Here is a 23,998-nt window from a genome sequence, read left to right as displayed (position 1 = left end):
ACAGGGACAAACTAACTCCATGGAGGAATATAGCAAAGACAGACTATTCCCAAGGAGCAGGAGTTACCACATCATGCAGCTTTCATCATTGCACATTGAAGGGCAAGGAGGGGTGAGATCAGTGAGACGTTACAGAGGGGAAAAAAAAAGTTATTTTACTACATCATGAATTTGGTTTCTACCAGTTGCTCAACCCAAGACTTGCTCTGCATTACTTCTGTAGAATATATCAGCTGGTAGGTAGAAAATAGAAAGAATAAAGAAACAAACCCAAACCTCTCTCTCATGCTATCTGTATTGATAGTTTTCCAGAAGGAATGTCACAACAACTCTCCCGTTTGTTTTCTCTTTGTTTCAGGGTGGTTTCCATGGATCCCCAAACCTAGCCCCACTGAAGGGTTCCCCAGAGCATAACACCCTGTAGCAGCAGGTCACAGACCAAGCATCACATGCACAACACAAACAGAATCCCAGTAGCACAGTAAGCACATTAATAAACCTCTTGCAAAGACAGTTTACTGTTCAGGGTATCAGCACAGCAGGATTTGGGAAAGGAGAGACAGGCCCTGGAATGCCTTTGGAAGTGCAACTAAATTATGCAGTCCTTGTGCTGTATTAGCTTTTAGTTCTAGGGAGGGAGATCCCAGATGAGTTTGAGGCAGTGTTTAGGGCTGGGGTGGATGTAGTATTGCTCCACCACACCCCAATGCATCCATCCACACAGCGACTAACTAAGGTGAAGCACTTTCAGCACTTTGCCCCTTTGTCAGCTGTGAAACCATTCCTATATGTCTTTAAGTTCTTCATTACTGCATCCCCTACAATATCTGAAGTTACAAGTACTGTAAGTGCAAGTGACGCCAACTGGCTCTTGTGAAATCTTGTTTGCTTCTTGGACAGATGCTTACTGCAGTTCTTCGTGGTAGTTTAAAAAACTGTAATCCCCTGTCCACACGCCAAAACAGAATTTGTTATCTGCCAAAAAATGACTTTCCCAACATTGTCCAGGGTATTATCTCAAAGCTGACCTGCAGGAATTAACTTCCAAGCATCTGGGAGGTTAAATTGCTCAGTGGTTTGTCTTGTTTTATGCAAAAGCAATGCTCATTACATAAGAATCACTATGGAGTTTGCATTCTTTTCCTCCCCAGGAAAAATTAGAGAATGAATGTCTGCACAAACCACTTTGTTATACCCTCATTAGCTGTATTGAGTGCAGCCTTCCATCCACCACTTGATGGAAGTTTTGTGAGAATATGCCCACCTGAAAGGCAAAAAGGATTTGCTCTGTATAATCCCTATTCCAGTGACAGTAAATTGCTGTGCAAATGGATTTTGCTTCATCTGTGTGAAGAACTCACTTACAGGGAAGTGGCAGGAGAAGGACGTGCTCACACTTTACTTGGTTGCATGTTAATTTTCTCTGTACAAGCTATATTGCCTGGTCAAAGAACCCCCAGTGAATGTTAGAGGAAGCTTGCTCTGACACTTCTGTGACCTATGCCAATTGCAGCCATCAATTCCAGTCATTTCATACTTCAGGTGGCATTTGGGACCATCTCTACAGAAAAGCCAGATGTACCTTAAAGAGAATGCTGAAGGGGCAAACTCCAAGCAATGGGGACTTAAGGGTGAAAAGCAAAAGTTATAGGTGCCATTACCAGTCTGAGTGTTTGCTCTGAAGCCTTAGCAGGATGTTTAAATTGTTAATCTGCCCTAATCTAAAACTCACAAATTCCCTACCCATGCCCTACAGGGGCTGTCAGCTGATACCAGATAAAGCTGGACCCGCTGGCTCTGCCGCAAGCCATGATGACTCTGTCTTAACAGTAAGAGGCTGTCCCCTGTGGTCCCCTGTGACAGGCAGGGGTCAATGTGTGAGTGTTATCAGTGGATTTCAGTGGCTGGACAGCAGATGAAGGGAAAGGCTGTGTAATCCCAGACCCAGGAATAAAAACCAGGAGGACACTGAAATAGGCACAGACTCATCCTCCTTTCTCTTGGCTGCCACACCCTCCACCCCCAGCCTGTCTCGTCTCCTCATCCTTTGTCCCCACCCTGTTCCTTTCCCTTCCCCTGCTGTCAGGCACAGGTTTCTAGCCTGTTTCTAAATCTTTCCCCAGCTCCTCATGCCAAGCTCTGTGCTCTGGACTCCTTTCCCTTTGTATCTCACTATGGCTCCTATCCATGTGCTCCATAGCTGGGTTTCCTCTCCCCACTGCTCCTTAATCCCTGCCTCCTTTCTTGAAGTTCAAAGCCCATGTTCTCATTCCCCAGCCAACCCTAGTAACCCTGTGGCTCATTTTTTCCATAGAATCTTTAATTTTCCTTTCCCCTGGCACTTTCCCTCTTGATGGTAGTTCCCAGCTCCCCATTTCACTCCCTTGGCAGGGTGGCAGTCTCCAGTCCCATCAGATTGTGCATCACCTGCCTGTGTGGAGTAGGCAATGCCGAACAGCTCCCAGCCAGCTCTGTTGGGAGCTCTGCTCCTCAGGCCACCCCTCAGCTCCCTGAGGACCAGCCCAGGGGACCTGACACCACCACACACTGTCACATCACTTTGATCCCCACTGTCCCCAGATCAGGAAGGAGAGGGCAGAGGAAAAGTGAGGTGGTTTGCTCTATTGGTACCTTCCTTTCAACTATTCTCAGCCCTTTGGTGTGGCAATTTAGGGTATTCTAAAACATCTGGACAAGTTTAAAGGCTTCCTGTAACATTCTGTGAAACTAGATGAAATTCGATTTCATGGATCAGTTTCAAGCTCATGTGAATTCGTTTCTCTCAAAAAGACTGAAAAAGTGAAGCAATTAAAAATTCATAAAACTGTTATCACAAAACTCTAATTACAAAACTCTTCATTCTTTAAAGAAGATACTATGGTATTGATTACCTCAGCAACTGCAACCAATCCCAAACTCATACATGATCTAGGAGTGCTTCACTGCAGGAAAAATAACAAATATCTGTGGCAAACTTTATTGCCATAAATATTAAGGGCTCTCATTCTGACTAATCACACACCTTGAGTCATTTCACCAAAGTCAACAAGTACCTTGTAAAAACAGCAAAAACCTCAGCTTGCAACTCATGATGAAAGCCTTTCCCTCAAAGACCAGCAAGTCAAATTGCAGTTTATTGATATTAGTGAATTAACTGAAATCAAGCCAGCATTTTTAGTGCATATGTTTGTGTGCACGTGTTATACATGCAAGGATGTATATAACTGAGTGCTCAGAGTCTAGGCTGTACAATCCCCTGAGCATCCTGGCCCAGTGCTAGATTTTAGCTGTTACTTCTATTCGTAGTTGAACTGCAAATTTTCAGACAATAAACTCAGAGTTTTCATTTTAAAATGACAGCAGTTTATGAATCAATTTATGGGCTTTGTCATCTAATGATTCATTTATTTTTAAGTGACCAATTACTATCGATGATTCCTTGTTACACATCACATTTTAAGTCAGTTGCTCCTAATATGAAGTTGGGCTTTTCTTTTATTAATTTCTTCCTCGTTGCATTTGCCCCAGTTGTCAGTGAAATACAAACAAACAAGGAGACTCACCTCAGAGGTATTAGCTTTCTCTCATGACATCAGTGTGTAGGCTGTGCACAGCCAAGGCATTGGTTAGTCACTCACACCATCTGTGTGGGCCTGGAGAAAGGAGGATGTAATCTGTCAGCTGGTGAGCTCGCACACAACAGCAACAATGCATGTTCCCCGTGCCGACGGAACGGGGCCCAGGGTGTGCACTCGTGGGGCTCAGCTGCTGGAGGGCAGCTCTGCAACACAGCCAGGGAAAACTCTCTGTCCAGACACGGATTGGGAGGGTGGTGGTGGCAGTGAGTCCCACAGACCACAGTTTGCTAGCCAAACTCTGGTGGTATTAAGTAGCACTTTAACATTTCGGAGCCAAGAGCCTCTCTCATTTTTGCTCTGGGATGATTTAAATACCAAGAAAGGAGAAAGTGATGAAATCATTCCTTTTAGGGTTTTACTTCCCACAGGAGTAAACTCATTGTGTTCCCTGGCCACCATGAGGCTGTTCCTCAAAGTGGGGTCACCATGCCAGGGAGAGCTAGCAGGTATACAAGTCTCCATCCATAGCAACGTGCAAAAGGAAGAACAGGACATGCACAGGATATAGCCCCAGGCTGCCTCACCTACTTAGTTGGAATTTTTGGTAACATTACTTTTTACTCACACCCTTCAAATAGCACCTCTCCACTGCCTTCTTTGGCAGTCATCTCTAGCTGTTATTTTTAGTGCATATAGATGACAATCATATGAAGGTACTGCAGTATTTTTACCTACAGCATCTGTGTGTTCCCAAGAAAGAATACGAGAGTCTGTACAGCCCTACAACAAATTAACTCAGCTCATGCTGAACAGAATTCCTGTATTTTTCACTAATAGGTGTCTTGTCACAATGCCTACCATCACAGAGCCTGTAAAATGACACCAGTGCTGTGCTAAATACCTGTGGAGATGACTTTCAAAGACACTTACTTATTCCAAGCTCCTTGCACAGTGGTACCAAGTAGCCCAAAAGGGTTAGTTGCTGAGCTATGGTTCTCCTTTGTTCCTTATAAACTGCTTGCTGCTTTTTTGGACTTCTTTTTTTAAACAATTTAGCTATCTATTTTCAGATTAAGAATATGATCTCATTATTGAGTACAATTACTTTTATGGAACCTTTATTTTCCCCTAGTAGCCAGTTTCACCACAGAGCCACAGATGAGAATAAATACTTTTCCCAGCTGTGGCTGTAGAATGGAGAACAGAATGGAGCAGCAGAGAAACAAAAGAATCAGAAATCCTGAGGGAAGAGATTGCAGCCTGTCTTCTCATCCCAACAGTCACCAGAAGGGGAAGGTGAACCTGCTGAGTATATCCCAAAGGCATTTACTCAGGAAAGCTAAAAGAGCCTTTCCTTATGCTTTTTCTTTAAGCACCAGAGCACTGTTTTGCTGCATCTGTATTGTGTGCTCTTGTCTGGTTTCTAGAGGTCTCCATGCTCCATAAAGGCAAACAGATGAGACAGTCATAAGTATCACAGCAAAGCTCTCAGGAGCTAGGGGCAGGAGAGTAGGAAGGATATATGGGAAGAAGTGGAAAATGCAATATAAGGAATGAGTGACTACCAATGCATGTTTTCTCCAGAGCCTGTAACAAACAAAAGTCAGGTTAATCATCTAATAAAATCTGTGACTTTTAAAACCAATTAGTTCAACTATTATTCTGAACCAACTTAGTCCCATGTTTAATGCAGAGCAGCCGGTGCCCTGTGACTGGCAGACATACCCAGTTAGTGAGTGTTTCAGGAGTCAACTGGGCCTATTTGGGAGCTTGTTAAAAACTTTATTCCAGCTTAGGGGATGATTACAATTAAATTCATCTCACTGGAGTTGCTAGCTTGATGCCAAATGTTTTCAGTCATCCTTCCTTACATTCTTATCTTCAATACCCTGAGTATGACCTAGAGAAATTAATATCTTACGGTATCTCCATTTTGCCTACCATTTTAAATTGTTGATTTCCAAGCATCTCCTGTGCTCTCCAAGTTAAGCACCAATAAAATATCTCAGCACTATAAAACTGGAGTCAATTCAGGCCTCAATCCAAATCCCTGAAAAATCTATTGGACTCTTTTAACTGATGATATTAGCCATTGTTTTAAGACTTAAGAATTTGTGTTCCCAGCCAGCTCTCACTAGAAGTCCTGGCTCCATGCATTACATATGTGAAACTGTTTGGGTCTAGGACATGTAGTCAGGACAGTTGAGTAAAGATGTGACACAAATAATGATGAAGTGATTTGTGGGGGGGGATAAAAGCATAATTTGTAGCTTTATCCAGCTTTTTTTATGCAACTGTACTTTGCAGATGGAAGTAATTTTTCTGAAAAGAGGTAAAAAAGAGGCCCCTGAAATTTTATGAAGGGGTAAACAAATGCTTCTTGGCTGCCACATGCCCAAGACACAACACCACATTCCTAGTGGCCTATGCAAAAAGCTGCAGCATGTCTGTTACATGTCACATGTTAGGAGGTGACAGAGGTGAACAGTTGTGATTGTTAGTACTGAAGCTGCCTTTGTTCTTCCATTCACATACAAAATAGATCACACTGAATCATCTCTAACTACTTTTATTTCAGTTTCTTTATGTCAGCTTTGTGTACTGTCTTTAAAAAGTATATTAGCTTCTATTATGATGTTTGGATGACGACCACGTGGGATAATTGAAAACACAATCACATTACCACTCAGACACAAGTCTTTTTGGCCAGGATGGTTACATGCAAGAAAGGCAAATGATGCTGTAAGCAATGGGATGAAAAGACTGGAACAAGCTGTATGCAATTAGCTTAGGGGACTAGATGGAATAGGACAGAATTCAGATGAGGTACAGATGAGTGTAAACAAAGGAGCTGCATTTGCTTACCCTTGTCCGAATGGGACCGACTCATTTTAGCATACCAAAAGCAACTGGTACTGGGAGTAATTTAGCTGAACTGTCAGTTACTTCAACCTGCAAAAGACTGAGAGCAGAATGGTTAAGAATTTCCCCACTTTTAAAACCCATATCTACAATACATTACAAAGCAGAGGCATAGAGAGAGGTCTGATCCCAATCACTCCTAAAAGAAAAAACAAGTATCACTAAGATCTTTGCTATGAAACTTGAGTTGAATCAGGATTAAGGCTCTAGGCCACAAGAGAAAAACCACATTCAATAAAGTTCCAAGCTAGTATAAGAAAAAATTTACTAGAGTGTGCTTCTGGTATTTTAAGACAGGCCAACCAAAACTTGTTGGAAAATAACTCTTACACATGTGTAGGAATATGAAGCAGCACTCAGTGTGAGCACAACTCAGAGAAGGGCTGCACATAGCAAACAAATGATGTTCCTGGTGAAATGCACGAGATGTGCTTTCTTTCCCTGGAACATGTTTTATGCTTTCCACATCATGTATTCTCACTAGAAATGACTCCATCTTCACTGGCCATAAAGTATAATCTCGCCACATTACTTTTTAAGGGAGTTGCAGTGACAGGACAAGGGGGAATGGGTTCAGGTTGAAGGAGGGGAAATTTAGGTTACATACTAGGAAAACGTTTTTTCCTGTGAGGGTGGTGAGACACTGGCACAGGTTGCCCAGGGAGGCTGTGGCTGCCCCAACCCTGGCAGTGTTCAAGGCCAGGTTGGATGAAGCCTTGAGCAACCTGCTCTGGTGGGAGGTGTCCCTGCCCATGGCAGGGGGTTGGGACTAGATGATCTGTAAGGTCCATTCCAACCCCCAAAATTCTCTGAAAATCTCTGAAATGATTTGTCAGAAGGAATAAAAGAGTAACTGTTCATAGACACAGCACCTGTTGCTAGCCCTTTCCCCGGAAGCAGCTGCCATTTGCACGGCACTTGAACTACCCTATAGGTTAAGGTAAAGACAGAGCCCTAACGACTCATCTTCATCTCTCTTTGCTGCACTATTGCCCTTGTTAACCTTCAATTCCAAGATGTTAGAGATAGGGATTTTTGACTCCAGGGACTGCAGCCACAGCCCATGGAAAGCAGAAGCAAGCAGAAGTCTTTTGGAACACCCAATTCCTTCCCCAAGACAGACAGACATCATTTTTTCAGATGAGACACAACCCCGTCACGCCACAGAACAAAAAAAAGCTTTTTTTTGGAGTGTATGACACAATGGAGCAAAGAGGTTAGTGCTGAGGGTAAATTCCAAACAGCTCGGCATGTTTTCCTAGATTGTCTCTTACGTAACCCCCAAAATCCATTCTCACAGCAGCCTGCTGGGAGCAGAGGGGAGTGGGTTGGGAGCTCAGTGACAATACCAAGCACATGTGCACACACAGCCACCACACACACAAGGCAATGAGAATTAGCTAGTCCTCTGCAAATGTCAGCCAATTTGTGTAATATCCTTTTACTCAGCATTTCTTATTCACTGGAGAGTGAAAAATCTCAGCCATTTGGTGAACAGTGTCTGAAGACCGGAAAGTGGGGGAAGTCAGCTGGATTCATAGTCTTCCTCCAGTCACTGCTGTTGTTGGCTGCTGCATAGTCTGTAGGTTACTTCAATTAACTAAGCAGTGAAAGAGCAGGTAATCGTTTCCTAAGAACCACCAGTGGGATTGGTGTTAACAAGTTCTAATTGTTATTAACAGCAGCTGTCATTGTAAGTGGACTAAGCACAACAGCTCTGGGCTGCTGCTGTTCATGTTATCCCATGGGGCACACAGAACACTTACTCCAGAATGCAGCTTCCATAGAAAACTCACCTGATGAGCCTTTCCTTAAAAGCCATTGGTTTATGCTCCTCTTCAAAGAGCAAAGTTCAGTTTTTCATATTCAAAATGTCTAGTAACGGATTATTTATTTAGGATTATATCTGTGAGGGGGAGGATTTTTCTCTTTTTCTTTGAAATTATAAGGTTCCAAAACCTATGTTATGTTTGGTGTACTATTTAGTCCCTGACCGGTCAAACCATTTTCTCGCAGCTGCTTCAAACCTCCCTGAGAAACTAACTTGTGTGTTCAGTCTCATGATGGATCTGATTGTCATGAAGAAGGTTTATTCTGGAGAGTTTTGTTTTATCATAGTCATCTTCGGTTCTTAGAAGTACTTCTCATTTTGGTGGAGAAGACAGATCTATTTGACATATGGATCTGCCTTCTAAAGCTGAGGGTAACAGATTTCTGTGAAAGAGGGGCCATGCATAGAAAGAAAATAATCTGGTTTACATGAAAAAATTGTTCAGCAATAATCTTAAACATTGCATCACCATCCATTTCATTTATTTACAGGACATTTTCTGGCTTTTCTTTTTCAGTAACTAAAGTTTCCGTTTGTTGCTCCTCTTGGAAATACAGCAGTAAACAATAACAGAAGTTGTTATTGCACATACTCAAGACAACTTTGCTGAAAGTGTATTCACCTCAAGCAAGTCACAAGAGTCATCAGACCCAGTCTGGCTTAAGGGTTATGTCTATCATTAAACGTAAAATGTTCCTTTAGATAAGAGAAATGAGAAAGTATTAGAGACTATGTTCAAGTATAAAAAGATTATGTCTCAACATCTCACTGTTGATGACTCTTTATATAAATGAATCCAGTTGATATGAACTGAATATACCATTTCCTAGAACAAGAGGCACATTTATATATGCCATAAATACAGAGTATCGTTACATGCCATCATGTCATATGTCTAAAAAACACAGTAAGCTCCAGACATGCTGTAAAGCCTCCTGAATTCAGTCTCTGTTGACTGAGATATGGACAAGAGCAAAGCCTGATGAGGTGTCCCCCAAGGAACCTCACTTGCAGAGGGCACGCAGACCCCACAGACCTTGCAGTATGCAGGAGGATAGATGGTAACTTCTAAAACTGAGATGAATATGATCCTCTACCACAAAGACATAAGCAGAAGTCTGATGGATTTGTATTCCAACTTGGAATTTGTTTTAGAGATGTTTAATTTGCAATTATATCATGCTTGGTTGTGTTATGGCTCTCTTCCCAGGGATCCTTGTGGCTGCAGCTTTTAACAATTTCTGTTTCACAGATGGTCTGTATTTGCCTTTTGCTTTATTTATTATTGTTATAAAAACACTAATTGCAAGATGTAAAAATGAAAACAAAAGGCAATAATGACAGTGGAACGGTTTTAGGCTTCACATGGTTACTTGTCTCCAAAATTTCTTGTGGAACTGAGTTGCCTCAGATTACTGCAAAGTCTGCAACATACACATCATATCAATCTGTAATTATAGTCAGAAATATTAGCAGGATGTAATTAATGCCTTCAGAATTATGTAACAGTAAGAGATTATCTGTTGTAATTGCAACAAAACCTCTCCTAAAGAAGAGCTATTTACTGTCAGCCTGCTGTGGTGCAGCAGATCTGTTGCCTCACACACCTGCAAGGCAAGGAGCAGACATTCAGTTTCACAAGGAAGTAAAAAGCCTTCCAAGACCTCCCTCAGATAAGGCATGGGGAGTGGGCTTGCTTGGTTAACAGAAGATTGTAATACTGGAAAACTAGAAAAAGGAATAGGGATTTTTCTCCCTGAAGGGGAAGAATGACAATACATCCTTCCCTGCAGTAGTTCTTCCTGAGTCTGCACAGCCTAGAGGCAGTTCCCTGTAGGGCACTCTGGAGTCCCTACAGCAGTTTGAGAGGGCCACACGGTTCCCATGGGTATCCCAAATATCAACAGCAGCCAAGCTCTGGGAATCAATTGATTAAAACCCAAACCAACAGCAACAAAAACCAACTCATGGAACTGTACAGCCTGGTTTATATATTACTCCAGGTGATGCCACAGAGGTGATCCCACCTACTGCTGGTATGTCCCCCAGACAAGCCTCCATGGTGACTGTCTTACATGCACTTCGTTTGCACTGACATTTCTTTTACAGGCCAGGGAAGTCCTGACTGACTGCAGCAAATCACAAGTAGCCCTAGTTCTTCTTGGAAGCAAACACTGGGCTCTTGATCCCAAATATTTTGTATTTGAAGATGTTGTGGAGTTTGGCTTTAAGTCCCTCACTTTCCTGCCAACTTCAAATGTGATTCAAATCTGAGTTAATTTTCTCATCTATTGCAGTCATTCTCACAGGACTTGGGTAGAAGCAGAATACGGAGGGGATTGTAAGAAAATAAATTGGAAGAACTTCTGGACCTGGCACATCCTAAAGGATTTAAGAGGCCAAATCAGATGACAAGGCCATCATCTCAATATTAATCTCTTCCTTCCATGCACATTTTGCAGGGCCAGGAAGAATTCTCTCTTGCCTAGACTTTTAATCCAAAAAGCTACTCATGTAGAGACAACCTGTACTGCAGATGATATGCTGTTTGACTGTCTTGTCATTAATGAGCAGGAAATTATCAGCTAGTAAAAGACAGTGACACAGTAAAGCAATCCAAGAATAAATCCTAAACCACTTATGACTTCTTCCAAGTGAGTTAAATCTCAGTGGGATTTTTACTATTGTTCTCAACAGACCACAAAGAGAAACTCAGGGTGTAATCAGCAGTGATTTTAAGGCAAATAAAAAGGAGTAAATAAATGCCACAAAGAATCCTTCTTAGGCTGCTGGCAACAGCACAGCTACAAAATTAGCCTCTGCTTGGGTCGTTCAAACAGATGGGCCTCACCCAGGTGGAACAGATGACACATTAAACAACAGACAGTCTCTCACTCCATCATATTTGACCCCAAAATAATGACAAAGCTCATATTTAAGGAAGAAATTACTGTGATCTGCTATGCATATTATTGTAAGTCATCCCATGTACATTTAGTGACACAGGTACAGAAGAGATGGTGTGATATAAGGGGTTTATCTTCATTAATTTAACCTACAGGCATTATGGAAAGGTAAGTCTGTAGCTGAGTTTGCTACACAAAATAAAAGCTTTTGCCCTGTCTGTAAATCAGGTATTTTTTTGCAAAAAAACAAGAGGAGGGAACAGTATAATTAGTTCCATTTAAAAACAAAACATAACAGAAAAATAAAGTACAGTGAAGAAGAGAAGGGGGCTAAAAGTGAAGTTACCTCTGCAGACTTAGCAGAGAGTGCTCAGCAGTGCTTCTCTCTTCCCAAGAGGCATCAGCAGAGCAATGCACACGGGCATAGAAAATGAGTTTACAACTGCTGCACGAAGAGGAGAGCACAGCCCCACGTTACTGTGGCTCCCACAGCCCAGAGACAGACATTAAGCCTGACAGTTGTTTTATCTGATGATTATTAATAGCACAGTACAGAATATTTTGCTGAATGAGGTCCCTTGCTGGGACAGATCCTGTGCTGTAAAGCTGCTGTGGGGAATCCAGTCATTCCCATGGGCTGCAACCTTCCTCCTGGGGACCACAACCCACTCACTGCACAAACCTGACCCTAGGAGATGATCTGCTGTGTAGCACATACAGGTCTCAGAGGATAAGGGACATTTTAAACAAAGCTGGGATATAACCCCAGTGGAATTCCTGAGATGTCAGGCCAGGTAATCCTCAATAGCTAGAGACATTTGTTAGCTTTAAAGCTTGAGTATTTCAAAGTGGTTTCCATCCAATATCACAAGAGGGAAATAACCAAGACCAAAATAATGTCTCACAGATTTTATTTTATGTATGAATCAACTGGTCTAAAGGAAATACTACCTTCTTTGACTCGGACCAAGTGGAAGAGTTCAAGGATACAGTATGTATTTTTAAAGAAAAACCTAATACACATGTTTGGAAAGGAAAAGGACAAGACTTAAGCTCCTGGCAGTATTTGCAGACATCCACAGACATTTTGAATAGAGGTATTCTTCTGGGGGCTTTCACCTTGTCTGAAGGTTTTGTACTTGTTCCAGGTCTTGCACTGTTTATTACATTTTAGAAAGTCAAGTTATTCTTTCCTACTGCACTGCAAACTAGATCATTACTCTTGCTAATTTTGGGGACTCAAGAGCAAATAGAGCAGGGGAAGAGCCAGACACAGATGAAAGCTTAATTCTAAAACAGCAATATAAGTTTCCACTTGAAAAAAAGAAAAAAAACACAAGCAAAAAAACTCAACAAAACTAAACAGAAGTAGTAAGGACTTTCCTCAAACCTGCATCAATAAAGTCTGTTCATTTTCTGCTTCCAATATTAAAGCCATTGCTATCAAATACGCCTGACCCAGCACTGCATCACCTCAGTGACACAGGAAACATGACAAGGGACAACTTCTGATGCTCTTGCCAGACTATGACAAATAGACAGAGATCCAACTCTGGAGATTAATATCAAAGCTATAAATAAAGAGATTGCATGTAAAGTAAATGATTGCATATTATGGGGAATCCTTTGAAAGCAATGGTAAAAAGAATCAGTGAGGCTCCAAACCACATATACTGAGGTTTTGCTTCATTCCCAAGGTATTAAACTGGATGACATTCATTCCATCCTGCCAACGTGCCACCTCCTATGGAGAGGAACTGCTCTGCTCTACTGAGTTTGCACTGTATGTTGTATGACTACTAGTAGCTCTACCTGGCACACTGTAACTGCTGTGGTTTAATCTTCACACTGTATTCTGAAAAAGAGCTACTGTGTTCATTGTCCAAGTTTACTTCTACTCTCCAAGAACTACCCTGTTCCAGATACTATCCTCAGAGTCTAGAATCGTGGGAATTCTGTATGGCCAAGCAATGCAGAAGGCTTTTAGACAAATTCCATCAGCTTTATCAGGTTTGGAGATCACAGAAATGTGTTTCAAGGTGAAGAAGCCAAACCTTGAATGGCATTAAACATTCATTCATTGCTACAATAACTCTGACTCCTGTTCGTTACCCAGGGCCTCATTTTACCATGAACTACATGAATAGAGTGAAGAGTTTATTCTCTATGGGATCTGCAGTTCTAAAGAAACAGATTGACAGACCTGGCTATGACTGTTTCCAAAGCTGACTGCTCTCTCTAGGTGACACTCCCTGCAGGAGACATCCTTTAATCTAGGGATGCTGGGCTCTCAATCCTCATCAAATTCTTCAGTGGAAAGCATGGCTCAACCTACTGCATCTCTGATGAAATGGTTTCCATGTCATCACTGATCAACTGTTATTGCTATTAGCTTATTAGAGGTTCATCTGAGAAAGAGTGGCTTTTAATGAAGGTTACACTCCTTGTCACCATTAGCAGTCCTCAATTTTACATCTCTTGCCACTCAGAAATTATCAGAAAGTCATCCTCTTCCAGTATTCAGAAGACGGAGGAATGATAATCATGGTTTTGCAAAAATCTGTTTCTTAGGGACCAACTCTCCAAAGCCATGGAAACTCCACTGACGTCTTTAATGAAAAAGGGATTGGTTCCTGTATTAATTCATGACCCAAGTATGATTTCCCCTTCCCCTCCAGTCTCCTGAGAATAACATATCAGCAAAATAACTTCGTCACAGATGCACATCAGTAAAAGCGTCTGTGAATTCTCATTCAAGAACTGAGTTTGTGGTAGTGGCTCATAGCAACGCATAAACCAGAACAAAAACAGCTTGATTTGCATTCTAAAAGAAATGCAATTCATAACAAACCCTATTTCAACTCGTTAGCTCAGAGGTGGACACGAGCTTGAGGGAGGGCAAGGAATGGAACATGCTGTTTGCATAATGCCTCTTCACCTCATGGCTGTGTATTAGATTCCAAGTGTCCTGTTGTAGGGCAGCCCACAGTGCTCTTTTCCAGGTAAGTAAACACAGTTCATTCCATCAGCACCTCCTGGCACAGACAAAAGTCACACTTTTCAATTAGCTCCTGTGTTTTTGGAAGACCTTTCTTCAGCAGTTTAATAATGTCTGTTTAATAATGAAACTTGAACAAATAAGAGACACTGGATTTCCTCCAGCTTCTCCTAGCCTTGAAAATCCTCTCTTCTTCCACAGTTTCACTGGCCTTATGAATGGCTGTGAGAGCAATCTGGGAGGGTGAAGGTCCTCTTCAAGCTCCTTTGGGAAACTGTCCCAAGTATCCATCACTGGACCTGAGACTGGAGAGCTGTTCCCATGTTACCCACAGTAACTCCATGTATAGCAATTACTGACCTGACATTTGGCAGCTCTGTTAAGCATTTACAGCACTGCTCCTGTATTTGAGATGTCAAATAAAAGCCAGGATCATTGCATAGCCAGGGTCACACATAAAATCGCTTTTCAAGTTAACTGCCTGGTACTTCAGATAAACAGAGATTTGGGCTTCTTTTCCAGTAAAGCTCTCTTGCTGCCAATTACATCCAAGTTTCCTGGCTTCTGGCAGCCACCAGCATACTATCACAGCTAAAGAGCTCCAGAAAGCAAGTATCCACAAACACATGCATGATATGGATGGAATGGTTATTTAAACAGTGCATACATACACTAGGAGATGAAGGGCAGTGAGAAGTGTGGTGCTGAACACCGACTGCCCCTTCCTTGAGCATACCTTGCTCAAGGAACTGAAATTATGTGATATTAGGAAGACTTTGCTGTTAATTACACTGAGCTAATCAACATATCTGTATTGCTGCAGGTATAGTAGCCTAATTTTCATCACTGTGGGGAATCAAAGACACCATACTGATACAGAATTACATATGTTCAATGGCATTAACTTCCACTAAAACGGTGTATGTATGGGATATGCATCTTTGAGCTGCAAGCCACAGACAGCACTGCCAATGCAGGGAGCAGCAAATGGAACACAGGAGTCAATACCCAAACCAAGACACAATTCCTTTCAGTTTACTCAAGGGATTCTTTTTCTACAAGGCTGTTCTTAGAAAAACAAAGGATTTACTGAAAACAGTTTTCCTGAAAAAGGAGGTATTTTGATGGCTTTCTTTGATATGACTAGACTACAGGTTAATGTTGCTGAGAAACTGTGCCTATTCTGCTCTAGAACGTGTGTATATATGGAGATGTACAAATGAAATGCAATTTATACAAGTCCTCTCAAGTTATTCTGACTCTCCAGAACTAACAAATAGGGGGGATCTGTTGTTTGTTTTTGCTTTGGTCAGCGAAAGCAGTGACTCAGATTACACCTTGAAAATAAATAAGTCCACCAACTTTGTTATGTTTAGTCATGTGCTGGTTTGAGCTGAAGTAGAGTTAATTTTCTTCACAGAGGCTAGTATGAGGCTATGTTTGGGTTTTGTGCAGAACACAGAGTTGATAATGCAGAGATGTTTTTGTTATTGCTGAGCAGAGCTTACACAGAGCCAAGGCCTTTGCTGCTTTCCGTACTGCCATGCTGGCAAGGGAGCTGGGGATGCATGGGAAATTGGGAGAGAGACACAGCTGGGACAGGTGACCCAAACTGACCAAAGGGATATTCCACACCATATGACATCATGCTCAGTATATAAGGTGGGAGGAAGAAGGAGGAAGGGGGGACATCTGGAGTGATGGTGTTTGTCTTCCCAAGGAACCGTTACGTGTGATGGGCCCTGCTCTCCTGGAGATGGCTAAACACCTCCTGTCTTCGGGAAGCAGTGAATTAATTCCTTGTTTTGCTTTGCTTGTGTGTGCAGCTTTTGCTTTCTCTATTAAACTGTCTTTATCTCAACCCATGGGCTTTTCTAGCTTTTACCCTTCTGATTCACTCCCCCATCCCGCTGGTGGGGGAGTGAGTGAGAGGCTGTGTGGTTCTTGGCTGCTGGCTGGGGTTAAACCACGACAAGTCATCTCCCCAGATCTGCAATGCTGGTTAAATATTTGGTCTCACAACACAAGTTGTGAATGGCACTAAACCCCACTCTACAGATTTGCACTGGAATAAAAGTCAGGGACCAGTCTTCCCATTACTTCTAAATAAAAACTGCATGCTATCTTTAATACTCCCGCAACAATCAAAAAATAATCCTATTGTTTAAAGTAGCACTTATTCCCCAAGGAAAACATTCCTTTTCATGAACACAGTTTTTTGTTTTGAATCTCTGCTAGGCAGAGAAACCAAATATAGGCCTTGGTTTCTCCCTCTTCCCAGGAGCTCTCTCACCATCTGTGCATGATCACGGCACAGCATTCCTTTCCACCACGTGGCTGCTGGGGATGCTGCTGGGGAACTTGGGTTTGGACTATACATGACATGAAGCCACTTTGCAGGGGTCAGAGGGGACCTGATGTGAAAGGAAAAGTTGAGGAACTACTATTTCCCTCCACTGGGGAAGCATCTCTTCCCCAAACTGCCCTTGTCCCTACAAACTTTTCAGGAGCATAGTGCAACAAAGCTGAATCCCAGTACTCACAGCAAACTATCACTGAAATGCACCCAAAGACACCACTGTGGGTGTTTTCAAAAGTTTACAGGGATGGATATTACTAGCAGAATAAACAGTTAGAAAACCAAAATAGATAGAGGAGTGTGTTGTTTTCTTCCTTTCACCACTTGGTATCAGACTCAGTCTCTAGTTTGAGCACATACCTGAGCTGTTCTCACTCTCCCACTGTGCTGAACTCATCCCTGTGGACATTAGTTCCTGGAGCAAGGTTATCTACAAAGAAAAAAAGCCCTGTAAGACTGCAGATCTATTCATGTTTGGTTAACACAATGCCTTGAAAAAAATCCCATCTAGCTCCTGCAGCTTTTTGATGAATGGTTAATTAATGCCGCAATGCTGGTGGCAAGTGGCAGAGTTTAGTCTGTGATCTTTTGATTTTTCCAAATGATGTCAAACTATGCTCTAACTGTACCGGTGTGGAACTATCTCAAAAGGATTGCTGATGTATGGAGAGAGAGGAATAAAACTGGAATATACTCCCTCTGCTTCAAAGTGCTACCAATAAGTGATACCTCTACAAGTGACTGTGAGAAAAGAGCTGTAGAAAGAGCAGTATGGATGGTCACATTTAGACAATCACAGAATCATTAAGGCTGGAAAAGACCTTTCTGGAAGTTACCAGAAGCTAAAATGTTCAGCTTAACTCCCCAGGGAAAGAATCAATACAAAGAAGTTGTGCAAGGGACAAAGCAAATGTATCACTGTGCAACACTTTTCAATACTCTGGTCCTTTCCAAAAGTGATAAACATCCCGTGAAGCCTGTGGGTTTGATCCAAAAAAGCATTTCTAGCCAGTCAGTACCAGATCCTGTTTTACATTAGCTGTAGAAAAACAAGTGAACAATTTAAGACTCCCTGACAATTTGCCTTATACAAATTGTAAGGCTTGTAGTAAGTGTGTTATTCCCAAAAGTGCCTGTTGTGTACAGCGCTCCTGGCAGCACAGCAGGTTCCAGGAACAGCAAGCCCTTCCTTGAAGCAGCAGCTCAGTCCCATTTGAGCATGGCACTGTCATATAGCATAGGTGTTAGGGAGTTTAAACACTAAAAGGATTTTTTAAAAAAATCAATAATGAGACATTTCATTCACTTGGTACCTGGTAGAGTTGGTTCAACTCTAGTTGTCCTGCCTGAGCTGGTTATGGAAAGCCAACCTGCTTTTCATGGAAGAAGGTCAATTCTTGATGATGCAAAAAATGCATGAATGATATTTTGCTGTCGATGTAACTGATGGGATGACTCAGGTCTGACAGTTGCCTCATCCCTATGAGCAGAGCTGAAAATCTCTTATCACTCCATAACTTGTCTCCTAGATTAAATTCCCCTCTCCACCACTCTCCCGCCAAAAAAGGAAATTACTCACCCAGCCTCTCCAGCAGCCCTGGTCTGGGATATCAAAAGGTCAGTGCACATAAACTGTCTCCCAACTCTACTGTGAGCTCAGGTTTTCTCCTGCAGCCCTTCCTGCTCCATGACCTTCCCAGCACCCACCCTCCTGCAGTCATTCCTTGGTCTACCTGGGGACCATTGTCTCCCTACATTTCCTAGCTCATTTTTTTCAGGACAGCTGGTAGCAGGCAAACTCTCAGGTGCCTGCTGACAACCACTGATCACCAGGCTATCAGTCCTTACAGGGCCAGCATTTGCAAGTGGCTGTGCCCTCTAGGCTGGCCCAGCTTGGGACAATGGTCTTGGTGATGTGATTATGATCTCTACTGCATTCCAGGAAATCATGAAAGAGCAAAGGCCTCAAAAATTTGCTTTATAAAGAGAAACATTAAATAAAATGGCACAGCTCTAAACAGTAGGAGGAATGAGCTGGGACTGATGATACTGGGTCGCAAGGGAGAAATGAGGCACCTGACTAGGACAGGGTTTCAGGAGGGAGTAAAACACTACTGATGCCTTGGGACAATTCTTTCCCTGAAATCTCTGCCATTTCCCGATTTCCCAAGCGCATCACATGTAAAAGCTTAGCTCTTCCATCACATCATGCTCTACACAAACAGCCTTTGTGCACCCTAGGAGGAGCCTCTGCCCGGCAGAAGCTGAAATCGCCTGTGGCAGATGTTGAAATCATTCCCTGTGCCATGCCAGACACACACAGGATCATCTCCATTCCATGCTGCAGAGAGGCTTCAGAGATTTGAGCCTGAGGAAGCCACACTAGCATGTTGCACTCCAAACTGCAGAAGAGGATGCCTTGAGGAGATCATGCATGTTAACCTCTGCATATCAAAGAGAGAATTGTAAGTAACCAAGGATACAATTTCTAGCTAGTTTATAAAATCTTCTCTTTTGTTGGCCTGTAGAAAAGCAGGTGTTAATTAATCAAAATATAATGCCTGACCGTTTTTTAGAAAACCTTTTATCCTGGTTTCAGCATCACAACATTTAAATATATCATTATGTGCTTTTTAAAAGCCTGATTGGAAACATTACATCATTTTGGACTTTCTCAACATTTGGTGCGTCAGCTCTCGGTGTCTAAGCACCCCAAAAATAGCTGTTTGGACCACCTCAATACAATTCATGTCTGCAGTTTTTCCATAACACACTTAACTCTATTATTCAAATAAAGTGCAAGTGGATCTTTCCTTGGGAACAGAGGTTATGCAATGCTCAGTACAGGAGGTTCAAGAAAAACAGTACAAAGCCAAACATGAGCTGCAAATGCTTGCAGAGCAGCAGACTTTGTTTATATGTATTTATGTGCTGGATTTCCATTTCATTCTCCTTTTGCTTTTCTTGATCTACCAAACTCTTTCTCTCTCGTGTCTTCATACACCAAGAGTGTGGCCAAACAGTTAAACATCATCTGCCAACTGATTCCTAATGAAAATGTAATTGCAGGATGATCAAAACTTCAATGTAACTAGATCCCTCTGCTGATGGGAACTACTGTTCCTAATTAAAATTATAAACCCTTATAGTACAGATGAGACTTTGCCAAAATCCACTGGAGTTTGTTAGAAATCCAAAATATTTAGGTTCAGGTCAGAGATATATCACTACTTTAATATACACACACACCCAAACCTCATTGGGGATGAATTTCATTATCTGTGCTGCCAGCCACCAGCATTTTAATGAGAAAGTTCCTGAAAGCAAGAATCCATGTTAGCACCACCATTTCCATTCATTTTCTGTTCTGTTTTCACCAGACTGGTGAGACGTTTCACTTGAAGTGTGAATCAGAATGTCAAGTTCAGAAAAAAAGTATCTCCATAGTTATACAGCTCTTTCTTCCAACCAAGTGCCAGTTCTGCAGGGCTCTGATTTCAAATTTTAAGTGCTGTAAAACAGTAAAAATGCCTTACCTCAACCATCAGGATACATTCATTTACAATTTCTAGCCAACACCTAAAACTCACAACAACATTTTGCTCTCTGCAAGGATAACTGAAAGACCCTCAAGGAAATACTCTAAAAATCCATATCATAATGTAAAAGAATGTGAAAAGAATGTGTAGAGATACACCCAGTCTATAATACCAAAGGGAAGGATTCAGCCTCAAATTGTCAAAACAAGACAAATTCCAAAAGGTATGTATTGGAAAACAGGAAATATATGGACCATATAAATATGCAAAAATACAATCTGCTAATACAATCTCTTAGTGTAAAATGTAACACCTAAATTATTTCAAATTTAACTCTTATGTTTGCAGTGTACAAAATATAAGAACAAGATATTAATTAATAATGAATGACATTATAGATATTCTTTCATTTAACACAAATACATCAATGTTATGTAATAAATCCCTACCTTTCTTTGGAGGACATTAGGAGACATCCATACAGACAATGTCACTAGCTAGAGATGCACAGCTGGGGTCAGAGGTAAGACCACAAGTGATTTTTGTTTATTTGATTCCCATTCCTAGAAATAAGAATTTACCTTGTGCCTGTCTCTCTGATTTCTGTTGTTACATTCCAGTCACAATCACATCTCAAAGTTTGCTTTATAAACTCTGAAGACATGCAGGCTGTGCCTGAACTTCTCCCACTCACTCATAAATCCTGAAAGTCCTATAAAAACTTAAATTCACTTGACACACATGAGTTCAATAGCTGATTCCTCTTGGGGCCTGTGATGATTTCGGCATCTGTTTGAAGCACCAGCAGCACCAAGTCCAGAGCTCTCCTCCATGCCTCTGTCTTGGCTGTAACATTATCATACACCTTGAAACCCTCCCCGTGGTCAGCAAAGGTACCAGAGCCCACCCTGAGCAGATCACCTCTTCTAAACTCTTCCAATATATATGCTAAGGGAGAGCCACACTCTGCTGCTTTCTTGAGGTGATGCTCCACCGAGGCACAGGCTTCCAACTCCGACGCAGCTTTTGCAGTGTTACACATGACCACGGAAAGATACTGCTTCCATCCACTTGCCAGTGCTTGGAGCACAATGGATCTATACTCTGCCAGCCAAGGGCTGAGGAACGCTCTCACAGCTTTTTTATCTGCTGGTCGGTCAGGCTGCTCTGCAAGCACCTGGATGTGACTGAGGCACAAGAGCTCCACTGCACCACCCCCAGGAAAAACCTTCTGGTCGTTTAAAGCATGATGGAGTCGATATACCAAAGTCCAGAACTGGTCTTCAATGAGCTGCAGCTTGGAAGCCACAGCAGTGGTGAGCACAGCTGTGAGCAGGGGGATGCCCTGTGCTTTGATCCGGACTGGCACGAGCTCACCCAGGTCCATCGCACGCCCATCACTGGCCTCCCACAGCTCTGCCTGGGCCCCAGTCCCAACACAAGAAGAGTTCAGCTGGGTGAGGTATGTCACTGCCTGGGCACCAGTGACCTCCCCAAAGGCACACAGCACATCCCGAGCCACTGAGCCAATCACCAGTATTCTGTTGGCAATGCAGCTTTCCATTAGGCTTTCACACACGCTTCCTTTGACCAAAACCAGGTTTACTTCAAAGTTTATCAAGATATCTAACATACTGCTTAGCCACACATCTCCTGCTCTGCTCCCCCACAGGTTAGGATGCTCCAATATAGTCCTTACATTACATGGTCTGTTAAAACCTATGTGTCGATACTCTTCCCTTAGGTCACCATCCATCAGCAGAATCCGAAGGGGTTTGTCCTCAAAGTGTTTGATGACTGTGGCTTGTTCCGGTGACACTAATGTGACAAAGCCTGGGGAGACACAAGAATAGCTTTCAGGCAGGCCCAGCAAACAGCACGTCACAATCTCTGCGATATTCAACTGAGAAGAACCACTGCATTCTGCTCTCTCCTGCTGATATGCAGCAATGCTTTGTAGCAGTTTCACACCAGTCTGATTCCCATGGCTCAGAGCCATTGCCAGGTGTCCTAAACCATAACATTCACATGGACCTGCTAGTGGTCCTGAAAGGTACCCCTGAAAATTACCTCGCTGACTCTGACTTGAAAAATGGCTTTTCCCTAAAGTGCTGAAGTGTCTGCTGTGGGTTAACTTTGGTTTGATTGAGCTAGATGCAATGACACCACTTCCAGGAATCACAGCTGAACTTTTGTCACCCACTGGTGTGACAAGAGAGGCCGCTGAACCAAAGCCAACCATGGGTGAAACCAGGCACTTGTTAAAATCACAATCATCTCCTTGATTGGAACGACCATTTACTGGAATCACTTCTTCTGGAGCAGAAATATCCTTCTGGAAACACAGCAAATTCCGAGGGTATAGGAGACTGTCATGTCCAATTTGGGTTTCAAAAGTGTTTGGCCTAACTCTGCCAGAACATAGGTCTCTGTTTACATCCTGTATTGATATCTGAAGACACTGAACCCTCTCACAGCAAGAGTTCAACCCCTCGGACATCACAGACACTATAGCTGAAACAGGAACGTTCTGCTGGAGACACTCTGCCACAGCATTGCTCCACGCACCCACCAGGAACAACAGGGTACTCATCCCAGTCCTGAACTCCTTGTTCTGTGCCTGGAGGGTTTCATTCAGCAGCTGTCCAGAGGCACTAGTCAAATCCAAACTCTCAATCAGTCTAACAGCAGAACAAATCAATGTGCTTTGGTTGCTGCTTTCGTCCACGATGAATTTATATGATTTCATTGGCCCCAGCAATGTTTTTCCAGTTAATGCTAAGGATGAGAGTTGCTGCAGTCCAATATGTCTCCTGGAATTCACATCCCAGAAAGCCATGGGCAGCATCTGTGGACAGAACACAAATTACTGCCCCATCCCACAGCATCAATCACCAAAAAATGAACAGTCTAACCCTGGACACAGCCCTGCTCTGTGTGAAACAGTTCTTCACCCTGTGCACTTGTGAGACATCAATGCACTCACTTGCTGAAATGGTGCTTTGCTGAAACACCATGGAATTGTTTCTGGCTGGCAAAGTTCTGCTAATTCCAGCAGTTTCTTAAGACTTGAAGAGAACTCTAACTTCCCTCCTGACCCGCTATCTGGAATTCCAGTTATTTGCCTCACTTAGGGCACAAGTTCATCGGAGCAGAATGAACAAACCATGTGCAAAACACAAGTGCTCTGCGTAGGTCCTTCTTGGCACCAATAGTTATGCCACTGACTTTAACCTTCAGTTCTGGAAAAACACAACCAAACATATTCTGTTCCAATTCCATTTAGCCCAGTCAGCATGCAAAAGAAATGCCACTTCAGACCTCACAAACTGCCTGCTTTGACCAACCTGACAAAACCTGACAAAGTTTTGACTTAGCACTCACTTCTAACACAGCAAAAATAAATTTTGTTTCCCTCAAAACCCCTTCCCCAACACAATCCTATGGCAGACCACATGGATTAAACTAAACCTTCCTTTTTGAACAACAAAGTAGACATGCTAACAACTGAGACCTCTGAGTCCTGTACCCCATTAGGCTCAGATTCAAATCATTTACTTCATAGGATTTTAAGGGTTGGAATGGACCTTAAAGATCACCTAGTCCCAGCCCCCTGCCCTGAGCAGGGACACCTCCCACCAGAGCAGGTTGCTCAAGGCTCATCCAACCTGGCTGTGAACACTGCCAGGGTTGGGGCAGCCACAGCCTCCCTGGGCAACCTGTTCCCGTTCATCTCCCCAAAACTCCCTTTCAAGCGACATTCCAAACCGAGAACACATCGTCTTCCACCCCAGTCAGTGAAAACCCATCAGAATATTATCCCTTATCCTCCACAGCACGATAAAGATCCCCACACGGCGGCGGA

General features: G+C 42.6%; 1 protein-coding gene across 1 annotated transcript; it reads right to left on the bottom strand.

Moving 5' to 3' along the window:
* Nucleotides 1–20,845: 20,845 nt before the first annotated feature.
* BBS12 (Bardet-Biedl syndrome 12) lies at nucleotides 20,846–22,972 on the bottom strand. The gene has a single exon (XM_009069835.1). It carries the CDS (start codon nucleotides 22,970–22,972, stop codon nucleotides 20,846–20,848), a length of 2,127 nt encoding a protein of 708 aa, XP_009068083.1.
* Nucleotides 22,973–23,998: the final 1,026 nt, after the last annotated feature.

Source organism: Acanthisitta chloris, unplaced genomic scaffold, assembly GCF_000695815.1.
Source record: "Acanthisitta chloris isolate BGI_N310 unplaced genomic scaffold, ASM69581v1 Scaffold37172, whole genome shotgun sequence".
Lineage (NCBI taxonomy): Eukaryota > Metazoa > Chordata > Aves > Passeriformes > Acanthisittidae > Acanthisitta > Acanthisitta chloris.
Note: the sequence above shows the minus strand (reverse complement) of the source record. Positions and strands in the feature narration are given on the sequence as shown.